Source organism: Lathyrus oleraceus, chromosome 6 (genome assembly GCF_024323335.1).
Source record: "Lathyrus oleraceus cultivar Zhongwan6 chromosome 6, CAAS_Psat_ZW6_1.0, whole genome shotgun sequence".
NCBI classification, from domain to species: Eukaryota; Viridiplantae; Streptophyta; class Magnoliopsida; order Fabales; family Fabaceae; genus Lathyrus; species Lathyrus oleraceus.
This window is the reverse complement of record NC_066584.1, coordinates 443072703-443086362: the sequence shown is the minus strand read 5'-3', so window position 1 is coordinate 443086362 and position 13660 is coordinate 443072703. Positions and strand designations below refer to the sequence as shown.

Here is a 13660-nt window from a genome sequence, read left to right as displayed (position 1 = left end):
CCTTAAGTACTACGGTGAACATGGGGAAATAAATATCCAAAATCCAAATTGCAGATCCTATCAGAGATCGAAAGAGCATTAACTGCATAGTCTTTAGAGTGCCCACATTCACTAATGGAAGATATAGAGACAAACTGCTCAACTCAGAGTAAGCTGAGTGTGTCCCCAAGTCATCTAAGTTCACATAACTATATTGCCCGACCATCTTGGGGTTCACGACCAGACCAACAAGTTGATACTTGATTTTTATGACTACTTTCTACTTGTCCACATAAAGAGAAAGGGTGAGTACGAGAAAAATACTCATCTAACCACCATCTCACTTTGCGTGAAAGGTTGAGGTTATTTCATTCCCATTAATTTCGAAACAAAAAAAATTAAAATTCACTAGTATATAAATATAATATATAAAGATAACTGGATAAAAGTTGTTATGCGATAAAACATAAACTAAATCATTATGGAAACCATGATGTTTTGATCCTAAAAGAGAAGTTAGAGAAATCAAAGAGGAAAGGAAGAAAAGATGAAAAAGGTTAGAAAGGAACTATTTCAAGTCCTTAACTATAAAACCACACGCTCAACCGATTCAAGAAAGTGAAAATCTTGTGAATCCAACGGTTGAAAGCCGAGTATCTAAGAATCCGCAAACAAAAAAAGTATATAAACACCATGTCATATCTAAAAGTATTATTCTTTAATAAAACCATACATTTGTTTATAGTTTTCGTAAAAATAATATGTCACATATTAACTTAGGTGATTCACCCATAAAGTTAGGCCCCAATGACAAAAAGAAGGAAATGCAGATTTCACGACAAAGGTTAGGGTAACAATGTCTATAGGATATAATCGAACACTGAGAATTCCGTAAAAAAATCAAAGATAAAATGTACAACGTCTATCGTGTGTACTTTATGACTCATGATTGGAAGTACATTTAAGCAAAATTGAACATATTTTGTTGCTTCTGATAATTAGCTACCTAATTATGTTGATTTTTTCAACAATTATCTCTTGAGATAATCTTCTTATCATAATCATAATCAGGGATGTATACACTTAATATTTGAATTTGTGTCCAAGAGAAGAAAAATAGAAAATTTACGGTACTCAAATGAAGAAACATGATAATTTTCAAAATATGTTAAGTTTATCTAAATATATTTAATTTAAAATTGCATTTATATAGGGATGTAGCTCAAATGGTAGAGCGCTCGCTTTGCATGCGAGAGGTACAGGGTTCGATCCCCTGCATCTCCAATAAATTTTTTATTAAAACACAATTATATATTTTTTAAATTTAAAATAAAAATTTGGTTTAAATAACTTTTCATAGATTCTTATTTTAGTTATTTCTTTCTCTTAATATGACTTTGTTTTAGATATTAAAAGTATAAAAAGTCACTTAAAAAATTACTACTTGCCCAAGTTGCAAACTATGAAAGGGTGAAACCCACTCCCTCAACCATGATGTGTTCAGCTTAGACTGTTAGGTGTAATTTCGCACAGAACAGTGTGGAGAGTGAGCGATACCTTTCTTTCCTCTTAATCAACAAAAATACAAAAGGCTAGATCAGTAATTGCTGTCAAATTGTGCTATTGGAGAAGAACAAATAACCATAGCATGAGAAAATCGCCGAGTTGACTCAGTTAATTGATTCAATGAAGGGCGAAAGCGAGTGCTTCGAGTGCCTCCAACTTCGAATCAACTCGGACTTCTCCGATCAACTCGTCTTCAATCATGCCATTTCCGATTATCCTTTTCCTTTCGGATCCTCAGCTATTCTCGATGTATCTTTCTCTCTTTCTCTAGTTTTTCATTTTCGAATCAATTTTATTTTTTGATTTTCTTATGTTTTGGGTTTTGGAAATTAGATTGCTGGTTCAGCAGAGGGTGAATCTTCAAGTGGTCAATTTATATTGCAGTACATGTCTTGTCGTGAGAACACTTGTTTTACCAATTATGTGTAAGTTTCATGCTCTTTTTTTTTAATACATTTACTGTGTTTTTTTCCCGTTAATTGCACTTTTTAGTTTAGTTCAAACTTAATGGTTTTGTGACTTACTATTTGAGATGTCTTTTGATTTGTTTGTGATTTTATGCGTTCTTGTATAGTAGTTATCTTGGAATTCGAGTTGCAACTCAACCTTACAATATTACTTATAAAGTGAGGATTGCCCCCACTTAGTAAGACCATCTCTTATTTAATTTGAGAATCTTAACACATCTGCTCACATCTTGATCTAGGACCTACTAGCGGAAATCTGATAGCAGGTGGTCCAACGGAGTATGGTATGGATAAACTCTGATATCATTTCAAAATTTGGGTTGAGCCTAACTCATTCCTTATATTATAAAACTTATTTGTAAGATGATGATTGTCCTCCACTTATAAACATAGGTTCGGGTCATCTCTCATCCAATGTGTACTCTTAACATCCCCACACGCTTCAGACTATTTAGCTTGGTGCATGGATATAAATGGTGGGTGATCCAAATCGGTAGACTCTCATATTATCTTAGAACATGGGTTGGGATTAACTCAACCTTGAAAAACCAGCTTGTAGGTGATAATTGCTCTCACTTACAAACATTGTCCAATGTGAGACTCTTAACACATCCTTCAAGATTGGACGTCCCAATCACGTTCAAGATTGAACATCTCAATAACAAAAACCTGATAGCAGGTGGTTTAACCGATCATGGATAGACTTAATACCATGTAGAAAAGTGTTTCTAATATATTTTGATGCTATGTAACAATACAATATCTAATCTGTTTAAACGAAGCAAATTCTAGATCTAATAAACTTTGTTTAACGGGCCACATACTATAATATAAAAGTAACTAAGAAAATTATTATTTACAATAAGTTATAATAAAATATTGATGTTTTATTTATTGTTTAGCTTTATTGTTGTGAGATTAATTAACGGTTGGTTATTACTTATAAGTAATAAACTCTTGTACTGTTTGCAGAAATGAATATATTTTGGATAGTAGTGAAAGCACTAGGAGTGATGATCACGATAATGGTTGTGACCAGTACAATGATATAGTTAATGGTGGAAATGGATTTTCTTTATCTGATGAGTCTGAAACTGGAAAAGATCCGTCTAGGAATATGACTTGTAATCATTCTGGAAGGGTTTCTTGCTTGAGGACAATCGCTTCGCTTGCCCCGAACGCTCGTGTTGACAAGTGTTCCTTTTCTGTACTTCAAGAGGCTGCCAATGATTTCTTGTCCGGGTTAACTGAATGTCACGTGTTAGAATCACTGGGTCTTTTCATTGATGGGAAAGCATCTGGGCGGGACAGTATGAATTTCCTTAGTTTAATTGGGTTTCCATCATTTGAAGAACACACCTTTCCAGGCACTTTGAGGCATCCAAATATAGCTCCTGTACTCACAATTCTAAAAGCGTCTGACTATACTAACATAGTGCTTCCGAAGACTCCATACAACTTGGAAACTATTCTTCATTTTAACCCCAATGCAATAAAGTCTGATTGGAATAGAAGATTTCTTATGTATCAGCTACTCTCGGCCTTATTGTACATGCATGGTTTAGGGGTTTCCCATGGTAATATATGCCCGTCCAATATTATGTTGACGGACTCATTATGGTCTTGGCTGAGATTATGGAATGAACCTGTATTGGAATCTAATTTAACTTTGCAAGAGAGTGAGAGTGTTAATTCAAAACCTGCAAAAGTTGGTTGTAGTAATGGTAGCTGTCACTCTAATGACCTTTATGCTGATCTAAAGCTTTCTGCACAAATTGATTGGCATTCCAGCTTTCATCAGTGGTGGAGAGGAGAGCTAAGTAATTTTGAGTATTTACTCATCTTAAACAGATTAGCTGGAAGAAGGTGGGGGGACCATACATTTCATCCCGTAATGCCTTGGGTTGTTGATTTTAGCTCAAAACCGGATGATAATTGTGATGCAGGGTGGCGAGACTTAAGCAAGAGCAAATGGCGCTTGGCTAAAGGTGATGAACAGTTGGATTTCACCTATTCAACGTCTGAAATCCCTCATCATGTATCAGATGAATGTCTGTCGGAATTGGCCGTGTGCAGCTATAAAGCAAGAAGGTTGCCTTTGAGTGTTCTTCGGATGGCTGTTCGTTCAGTGTATGAACCTAATGAATATCCTTCTTCAATGCAGAGGCTCTATCAATGGACGCCCGATGAATGCATTCCAGAGTTTTATTGTGATGGCCAAATTTTTAGGTCGATACATGATGGTATGACTGATTTGGCTATACCTTCTTGGGCAGAGAGCCCCGAGGATTTCATTAAATTGCATCGTGATGCATTGGAAAGTAATAGGGTGTCATTTCAACTCCATCACTGGATAGATATAATCTTTGGGTACAAAATGTCTGGCCAGGCTGCAATTGTTGCTAAGAATGTTATGCTTACTCAATCAGAATCCACTATACCGAGATCAACTGGACGTCGTCAGCTCTTTATGCGACCACATCCCATTCGTCACGCCACTGCCAGAATAACACGTAATGGGTCCAATAAATATGCCAAAGTTTTGACCCAAACAAATGAAATGCAGCGAGAGACATCTCTTCTATCCGAAACTGCTTATCTACAAGAACTGGAACAAGCATCTGCATTTTCAGAACATGCTAGGCATTTGAATGCTTGTTACCGTTACCCATTAAGTCAGATGAAAAGAAAGAACATCTCATCACTGGGAGATCCAACAGCAGGGACATTTAATAAAAATATAAGTGATGTATCTTTGATTGACAGAAATTACTGGGTGCCGTATAAAATGAATCATATATCCTTTCTTCAACATATGAAAGAGGAAGATGAAGGCTCCTCAGGATATCCAGACTTGCTTCTCTGGAGGCAGAAGTTGTCGTCTTCAAGACTTGCCTCTGAAGATATTGCAAGGGACATATTTTCTGTCGGTTGTCTCTTGGCAGAACTTCATCTTTGCAGGCCGCTCTTTGATTCAATCTCATTGGAAATATACTTGGAGGATGGAACATTACCGGGATTTCTGCAGGAACTACCTCCTCATGTTAGAATACTCGTTGAAGCATGCATCCAAAAGGATTGGATGAGGTATCAGCGTACACGCGCACATCTGCATTCTGCAACTGAATGCATGTGTTTGTCCTATTAGGTATGCTTTTTCTGGGCTTGTTTTTTCTATCAGGTTATTGAAATGTAACTTTTTTTCTATATAGGAGGCCATCGGCCAAAATTCTTCTGGAATCACCTTATTTTCCAAAAACAATCAAGTCCTCCTACTTGTTTCTTGCTCCACTTCAGCTTGTTGCTAGAGATGAATCTCGCCTTCGTTTTGCTGCGAATCTTGCAAAGCAGGGAGCTCTCAGGCAAGTGGGTGCATTCGCAACTGAAATGTGTGCTACTTATTGCCTACCACTTATACTGAATGCTGTGAGTGATACTGAAGCTGAATGGGCATATATATTACTGAAGGAATTGATAAAATGCCTAACAGCACAAGCAGTGAAAACATTAATACTACCAACCATACAGAAAATTTTACAGGCTAGTTGCTAATTTCATTGTGACTTTTATTTAGTCTGCAGATGTCTTTTCTAGCTTTTATTTTATTTTTTTGAAAAATTCTTCAGACTTTATATTTAGACATCTTTTTGCAGAACACAGGTTATTTACATTTAAAGGTTTCCCTTTTACAAGATTCATTTGTACGTGAAATATGGAACCGAGTTGGTAAACAAGCATATCTGGAAACTATTCACCCATTGGTCTTATCAAACTTGTATATTTCTCCGGATAAAAATTCAGCTGCATCTGCTTCGGTGCTTCTAATTGGCTCCAGTGAAGAGATTGGCGTACCAATTACCATCCATCAGGTAATTTTAGTTTTGCAACAACCTTCAGTAGTATGTTTTCCGATGTCCACATACATGCACCCCCACATAGGTGCAATCGTTATTGTTTTATTAACCTTATATTATTGAATCAGACTATCTTGCCTCTTGTTCACTGCTTTGGGAAAGGACTGTGTGTAGATGGCATTGATGTGCTGGTCAGAATCGGTATTCTTAACTAATTGATTTTCATATTTTTCCATATTTTGTTACTGAGATCTTCAGTTTTAATCCCCTTTCATTTTTTGACTTCTCAGGGGGTATTTTTGGGGAAACGTTTATTATTAAACAGATGCTACCATTACTAAAAAATGTTGTTCGGTCCTTCATTGATGTGTCATGCATGAATAAGCCTGATCCTGTCCAGAGTTGGAGTGCTTTAGCACTTATTGATTGTATGATGACTATAGATGGCCTTGTAGCTTTCTTGTCAGAAGAAGTCATTGTAAAGGAGCTGCTTGAAGTATGTTTTTTATTCTCTTTTCGCTTCAAAATGCTTTAATTGACTATATATATTTACAAAAACTAATTGTTGAATGCATTATGAATACACAGGACATAAGTGGCATACACATTGGGGTTCTTATGCAGAAACATATGGAATTTGCTGTGCTTCAGGTTCTTCAAATTCTTCATTGGTTTGTTTTGAATCTGTCACCCTTTTCTTGGATCCATTGGCTTTAACAGACATCTAAGCTTTACCCTTAACCAAGGGTGTTTTTCTTTTCAATCACAAGTCACTATGGATTTACAGTTTTACATGAATATGCTAGGATTTTCTTTTCTGCCTTGTTTTAATTAGAATGATCAAGATGAATAGTTATTATGGTGTATCAATGATTCAGGGTTGTGCCTTGGCTTACAGGTTTTGAAACTGAGCATTGCACTAAAATAGATTAACACACTATATAGCACTTCTTCCAAATTGTTTGTGAATGTTGTGCCATTTTCCGAAGTTATTCTTCAAATGCTTTACTTAAATTGTTAAATAATTCTTAGTTGCCTTCTGTTGTCAGGTTGCTGCTAGTACTCTCTTTGGAATTTGTCAGCGGATGGGAGCAGATTTGACGGCATTGCATATTCTTCCAAAACTTAAAGAACTATTTGATGAGCTTGCTTTCTCCCAGGAAATTTCTAAAGGTTCGACTACTGTCGGCAGAAACTTCAAGGTTTCCAAATTAAAAATTGGAGGGGACTTCCAAATTGAGAGTCGTATGGATCTTGTGTGAGTGTCATAAGACTCAAAACTGAATTCTGGAGTTGGTTTTATGCTGGGAGAAATCACTTTCCTTGGCTATTTAATGCAAAACTAAAATAACTCTAGGTAAAAAAGTGGAGAAAATGGTATGTAATAAAAGGGAACGGAAAGGAAGTCAGACTAAGATTATAGGATAAACATAAATGATTAGGTTTATTTTGAGTCATATTAGTTGTTAATATCAAGTTCTAAAAGTCAGTTGTACTAAGCCCCTCTTTATAGTGAAAGGCACGCTATCCCGCATAAATATAATACGAAGATTCCCACCACCTACCTCCCCAAAATGCTAGAGCGGATAGACAAAGACAATATGTGTGGCTAGGAAAATCTATTTGTTAGATGTAGGTGGTGGGAATCTTTGTATTATATGCGGGACTGTTTTCTTTATTATTGGTGTTTTAGCTTTGAATCTTTACCTTCTTGGGTTGTTATTTTCTATAAACCAAGATCTCTTCCGTCTTAACAAAATTCAAAGCTTAGTGTCTGAACAAGACACATACTCCATTCTTTGCTTTTCTTTTGATCTTTTTTCTGTTAGGACTAATGGTCATAATCCATATTCATAACACCGAATACAAAATTAAATGTATTTCTTAATAGGCTTAACTAAATGAAATATAATATAATACATTCCCTTGGCTTATTCCAAAACACATTTTCCTTTTTTAGAGGTATTTGACTTGTATTCCAAAACACATTTTCCTTTTTTAGATTCCTTAAACAATGCCCTTGGAGTACTCATTACCATGACCCTTCTTTGAATATCACTGTATATATAGAATCAGTATTCCTTAAATATCCTCATGCCCTACATACAATCACCATAAGCATCATTTAACTACTCTACCCTGGTATCTCAACCCAGCTGCAATTTCATCCTAATTTACTAAGGTTATGCACATTACTACCTGATATTGCATGTTCTAGTGTTCCAACTGTCGTCAAAATAACTCTTAATTTGAGAAGCATAGGAGCAGTACTTAATGTATTAGAGCTCAGCCTTGAAAACACACATCAATGACATGTTTTTTAATCCAAAAAGTCACATACTCTACAAATTCACCTGAAACCAGAGAGTTGTGCTGTTTTCCACATTAGGCCGGGTATTGCAAAAGGTCATTAAATCGGATGGATAGGTCCTTAATTTTGTAAATTTAAGGGAATGAGAAATTGGAGTTATACGATGTCGTCAAAGTGAAACTAATTCTCTACTATAAATATTCATGTCATCCTAGGCCCATTTCCAACTTTGTTTTATTTCAAACTATGCATGATTTATTTGCCTTATTTTCTTCCTTTATTTTCTTAGTATGCATAAATTTTAATGGGTAATATGCAGGTTGCTTCTCTATACCTTGTTTGCGTCTCTTCTTGGGATTGAGAAGCTTCGTCAATGTTGTGCTACATGGTTGCTTCTTGAACAGTTACTTCTACGCCGTCATAACTGGAAGGTATCTTGCTTTACATTTGTTTTTTCTTCATCCCATATAAGAGTTTTTGTTGATGCGATAATTTCTGTTGCATAGCCTTGTGTACGTCTTTCTTTTTTGTTCTTTCTAAACCTGTTGTGGTTCAGTGGGAATATGCAGGAGAATCATCAAGAAATGGCTCAGAAAATAACATTGCTAGAAGACCTGCAATTTGCCAGGGACTCGCATCTGAATACAATCCCGCAAAGTTGTTGCTTAATGGGGTTGGCTGGTCAATTCCACAATCCCAGGGTAGTAGAGGTGCCAAAAATTTGATTCAGAGAAGATCATTCAAAGTTCATCATAGCCCAGTAGTAATGCAAGAAGGAACGCCAAACCAAGTGAACCTTGAACCATGGTTTTGGTTCCCTAGTCCAGCCACCATCTGGGATGGGCCTTCATTTCTTGGGCGGGTGGGGATCCAAAAAGATGATCTTCCTTGGAAGATCAGAGCATCTGTAATCCACTCTATACGTGCACATCATGGAGCAGTGAGGTCTATGGCGGTACATCAGGATGAATCTACCATTTTTACTGCTGGAATTGGCCAAGGATATAAAGGAACTGTTCTGAAGTGGGAATTGAGCCGAACGGACTGTCTGTCCGGCTATTATGGCCACGAGGAGGTTTGTTTCTTCATTCTTTCTGAATATAAAACTCTTCAACCATGCAGAAGTAATTCTACATCCCTGTAGTATTTATATATTTCTACAGCAGAGAGCTATTCAGTACTGTCAAGTTTCAACTATGGTATCGATATGCTAACTACAAAGCGAAGCATCATAGATGATGATTTTAAACAAAATGGGCTGTGGTATAATTTGATGTATTAGGAACTAGATCAGTAAAATACAACCGATAGTATAGCCAATCGTAACAGTTACCCTTGACCCTAAGTTGAGCGATGCTTATAGGTTTTTTCATCTGTGGTATTGAATATAATAACTACAAAGTGAAGCGTGATGGATGAAGGTTTTAAACAAAAGGGGCTGTGGTATAATTTGATGTATTAGGTACTAGTGAAATAAAATACAACTATTAGTATAGCCAATGACAATTACTCTTGACCTTGAGTTGAGTTATGCTTACATGTTTTTTCTGCTTCAAATAGCTTTCCAATTTCATTATTCTACAGCAACATTTCCTATGAATATGATACTTGTTACTCATCTCAAATTTTAGGTTGTGAACGATATTTGCATTTTATCATCTAGTGGAAGAGTGGCATCTTGTGATGGCACAATTCATATTTGGAATAGTCAAACAGGAAAGCAAATATCTGTATTTGCCGAATCCGAAACTGAATCTGGCCATCCCACGAGCCATCCAACATCTGTACCAAAAGTTAGCAGTGACCAGGCAAATGTCCTTAATTTGAATACTCTATCAAATGGAATGTTGTCTAGCGCATTTGATTCAAGTCTTTATACTTGTATGCATCTGTTGGACTCTGCTGAAACTCTCGTAGTTGGCACTGGAAATGGTTCTCTCAGGTGAATTAATTCTGTTTTAATCTCCATTTCAATCGGATACAAATTAGAAAATATGTTGATGCCCTTCAACTTAAATTTTTTGCTGTATTGTACAGGTTCATTGATGTTGCTCGAGGTCAAAAGCTTCATATCTGGAGGGGGGAATCTAATGAACCTAGCTTTCATTCGCTTATTTCTGCCATTTGTTCCTCTGGTTCTAACAAGACTCAAGCAGGTGGAATTTCCAACTCACCATCTTTAATTGCAACTGGACTAAGCTCTGGTCACTGTAAATTATTTGATGCAAAGAGTGGAAATGTTATTTCTTCATGGCGTGCTCATGACGGATATGTGACGAAGGTATCAGTTAAGTTCAAATTTCAAAATATTAAGGACTACACAATTTGATTTTACTCACAGCTTCATCAATGTCTTTGTTTACAGTTGGCATCACCTGAAGAACATCTACTCATTTCCAGCTCTCTGGATAGAACTTTACGAGTCTGGGACTTAAGAATGTAAGTGCATCTGTACTCATACCTGTTCCTATCTTATCCCCTTTTTAATCTCCTCAGTAAGAATGTTTTACAAGATGTAGATGCATATACTTGCACTCTAGGAAAATCTTTAATTTCCTAGTAATTAAAATGATTAAAAAAAATCTTGTTTGATCTACACTCTTGTATGTTTTCATGCTTTTGAGTCCTTCATTTTGCTTGGTATATAGTACATGTTATTCGAAGATGCATTCTGAAAGAAGAACCTAAATGAAAATGACATGCTTTCTTTCTGATTTCTGGATATAGATATATCCTGTAGCTCATCTCTTTATTACTCATGCAGGAATTTACCGTCACAACCCATTATTTTCAGAGGTCATTCAGATGGCATATCCAGTTTCTCCATTTGGGGCCAAGACGTTATTTCAATTTCCCGGAATAGGATTGGGCTTCTTTCCTTGTCTAAGTCTACCAATGAAATGGTATGTATTTCTTTTTTGGAGGCTACTAGCGTGATGTGGATAGGAATTAGAGAGGGTTTGTATATTTTGCATGTCTAGCACCTAATTATAAATGTCAAAATAACTATTTTTTAGCATTTGGGATAAGTCTAACTCAACCTTATAAAATCGACTTGTAAGGCGAGAGCTGTCCAAACATTATAAACAATACACGTGCCATATTTGTAGGCAATGTGGGGGCTAAGTCCACTCTTTCACACTAAACACATTAAAGTTAGGTGTTGGAGACTGCAACCAAAGCTCTTTGATATATTACTCATCCTTACAAAACTAGCTTGTAAGGTGAGGACGACCTAATAAACATTACACAAGCCATATCTCTAGACAATGTGGGGCTAAATCCCTTCACACCCAGCACAATTAAGGTGTTGGAGTTTGCAATGAAGATAGCCTAAATGTAATTGGGTGGCTAGAGACAGCAATGAAGGCTGAATTTCCAACACCCCCTCACTCTCATCCCCACTGAGCCTCAAGCATGGACGATGTGGAAACCTGACAGAGCTAGAATACTCTATGATACACAAGCATTATAAACACTACACAAGCCATATCTCTAGGCAACATGAGGCTAATCCACTCTTTTACACATGAGAGTGTTGGAGATTGTAACAAAAGCTTTTAGATATAAAATATGACATCATCCTTTCAAAACTGACTTGTAAGGTGAGTGTTATCCAAATTTTATAAACACTGTATATCTCTAGGCAATATGGGGCTAAATCCACTCTTTTACACCCAACACAGTGTGTTGGAGGTTGCAACAAAAGCTTTTAGATATGAAATCGGACCTAATTCATCATTTCAAAACCGGCTTTTAAGTTGAATGCTCTCCAAATTCTATAGACACTACACAAACCATATCTCTAGGTAATGTAAGACTAAATTCCTTCGCACCAACACAATGAAAGTGTTGGAGGTTTCAATGAAGGTAACCTAATTTCCGCAATTAGGCGGTTATGGGCTGAATGAATGCGAAATTTCCAATACACCCCTTGGGTTCGAGTCCAATGAGCCTGAAGCGTGTAAGATGCGGGAAACCCAACAACAGGTATAGGATAAACTCTTATATAATCTTAAAATTAAACTCTTATATAATCTTAAAATTTGGATTGGTCTATTCAACTTTACAAAATCGGCTTGTAAGGCGAGGATTGCCAAGTTTTATAAACACTACACAAACCATTTCTCTAGACAATGGGGTACTAATCCACCCCCTCACACACAACACAGTGAAGGTGTTGGAGGTTGCAGCAAAGACAGCCTAAATGTCGTGGTTAGGCGTCTAGGGGCAGACCGCGGTGAAGACAATTTCCAACACACACACTCACACTTAGGCCCAATGAGTTTGAAGTCTGAGGGATGTGGAAGGCCAACAACTGATCTAGGATTGACTCTTAATACCTTTTAGAATTTGGATTGACTTAACTCAATCTTACAAAATCGGCTTGTGAGCTGAGAATTGTCCAAGTTTTATAAACACCTCACATGCTATATCTCCGGGCAATAACGTGGAACTAAATTCATCCCTTGACACGTAACACAGTGAAATTTTGGAGGCTTTGATGAAGGCAACCTACGGCAATGTGGAGATAATATATTAACACAGTGAAATCATGACACATCGCTTTTTATGTTATTTTAAAATTTGGAGAGAGCAGTGGAAGTAAATTTTTTTAAGAATTATATACCAAAGGAATACTGAAAATTTCTTACCAAGATGTGGTAAAGCTCAGTTTCCAAATTCAGTTGCATGTGTTAACAGCCTTGTAGGCTTGCATTCCTTTGTTCTTGATGTCATTGTTGAATGATGATATTGATTTCTCAAAATTTTGGTGATGATTATGTGGTTTCATGACACAGGATGGGCAGCATCACATTATCCCCCAGAAACTCTATGTTTCTGATAATGGAATGAGAAGCTTATCGGCATTATCAAGTATCAGTATACTTCCTTTCTCTCGATTGTTTCTTATTGGAACAGAAGATGGTTTTTTGAGAATATGTTGTTAAATATGCTTCTTTCTTCTCTTTAATATTTATTTGAGAATATGTTGTTACATTTTATTTTTTTCTGTTATAGGGCTAAAGTCATAAATCATTTGTTGATTCATATTTAGGGTTATATTAAATCAGTTCAAATTAATACTAATTTCTCCTTTATTAACTATGTATCATCAAATATTATTTACTCACCTTAATTTTTTTTTTTGCAAATGCTAACTAATTCCTTAACAATGATTAAAGTTTAAAAATAATAAGCCTTTATGTAGTTTTAAAGTTATTTATTTATTTAATGTTTATTTTTAATAAATTATTTATGTCTCATAAAATAAATGATGTAAAATATGTGGGTGTGAGGAATTATGGATGGTTATTTTTTATTCCATGGAATAAGATTCCAAACCTATAATATGGAAATAATAAATGACAAAACCAAGTGTGAAATAACATGGGAATAAAAAATGGCAAAATCAAGCGAAAAATAAGTTTCTGGGAATAAAAAGTTATTTGGTATAATTTATTAAAATTTGAAATAAATAT

At 35.9% G+C, this 13660-nt stretch overlaps 1 protein-coding gene and 1 non-coding gene across 4 annotated transcripts; both read left to right on the top strand.

Moving 5' to 3' along the window:
* The first annotated feature begins 1190 nt into the window (after positions 1 to 1190).
* On the top strand, positions 1191 to 1263 carry TRNAA-UGC (transfer RNA alanine (anticodon UGC)). Its single transcript has one exon. It is a non-coding gene; the product is annotated as a tRNA-Ala (tRNA).
* A 167-nt stretch (positions 1264 to 1430) lies between these two features.
* LOC127098400 (protein GFS12) lies at positions 1431 to 13283 on the top strand. Of its 3 annotated transcripts, XM_051036987.1 has the most exons (18): positions 1754 to 1794; positions 1879 to 1970; positions 2252 to 2296; positions 2406 to 2488; positions 2985 to 5099; positions 5225 to 5552; positions 5666 to 5881; positions 5995 to 6067; positions 6157 to 6362; positions 6455 to 6517; positions 6916 to 7124; positions 8497 to 8608; positions 8734 to 9252; positions 9809 to 10119; positions 10215 to 10458; positions 10543 to 10616; positions 10942 to 11080; positions 12980 to 13283. In XM_051036987.1, exons 5-18 carry the CDS (start codon positions 3130 to 3132, stop codon positions 13127 to 13129), a joined length of 4614 nt encoding a protein of 1537 aa, XP_050892944.1. In that variant the 5' UTR covers positions 1754 to 1794; positions 1879 to 1970; positions 2252 to 2296; positions 2406 to 2488; positions 2985 to 3129; the 3' UTR covers positions 13130 to 13283. The 3 variants fall into 3 exon arrangements, with proteins under 3 accessions (XP_050892943.1, XP_050892945.1, XP_050892944.1); XM_051036988.1 differs by lacking the exon at positions 2406 to 2488 and having other exon boundaries at positions 1752 to 1794; XM_051036986.1 differs by lacking the exons at positions 2252 to 2296; positions 2406 to 2488 and having other exon boundaries at positions 1431 to 1794.
* Positions 13284 to 13660: the final 377 nt, after the last annotated feature.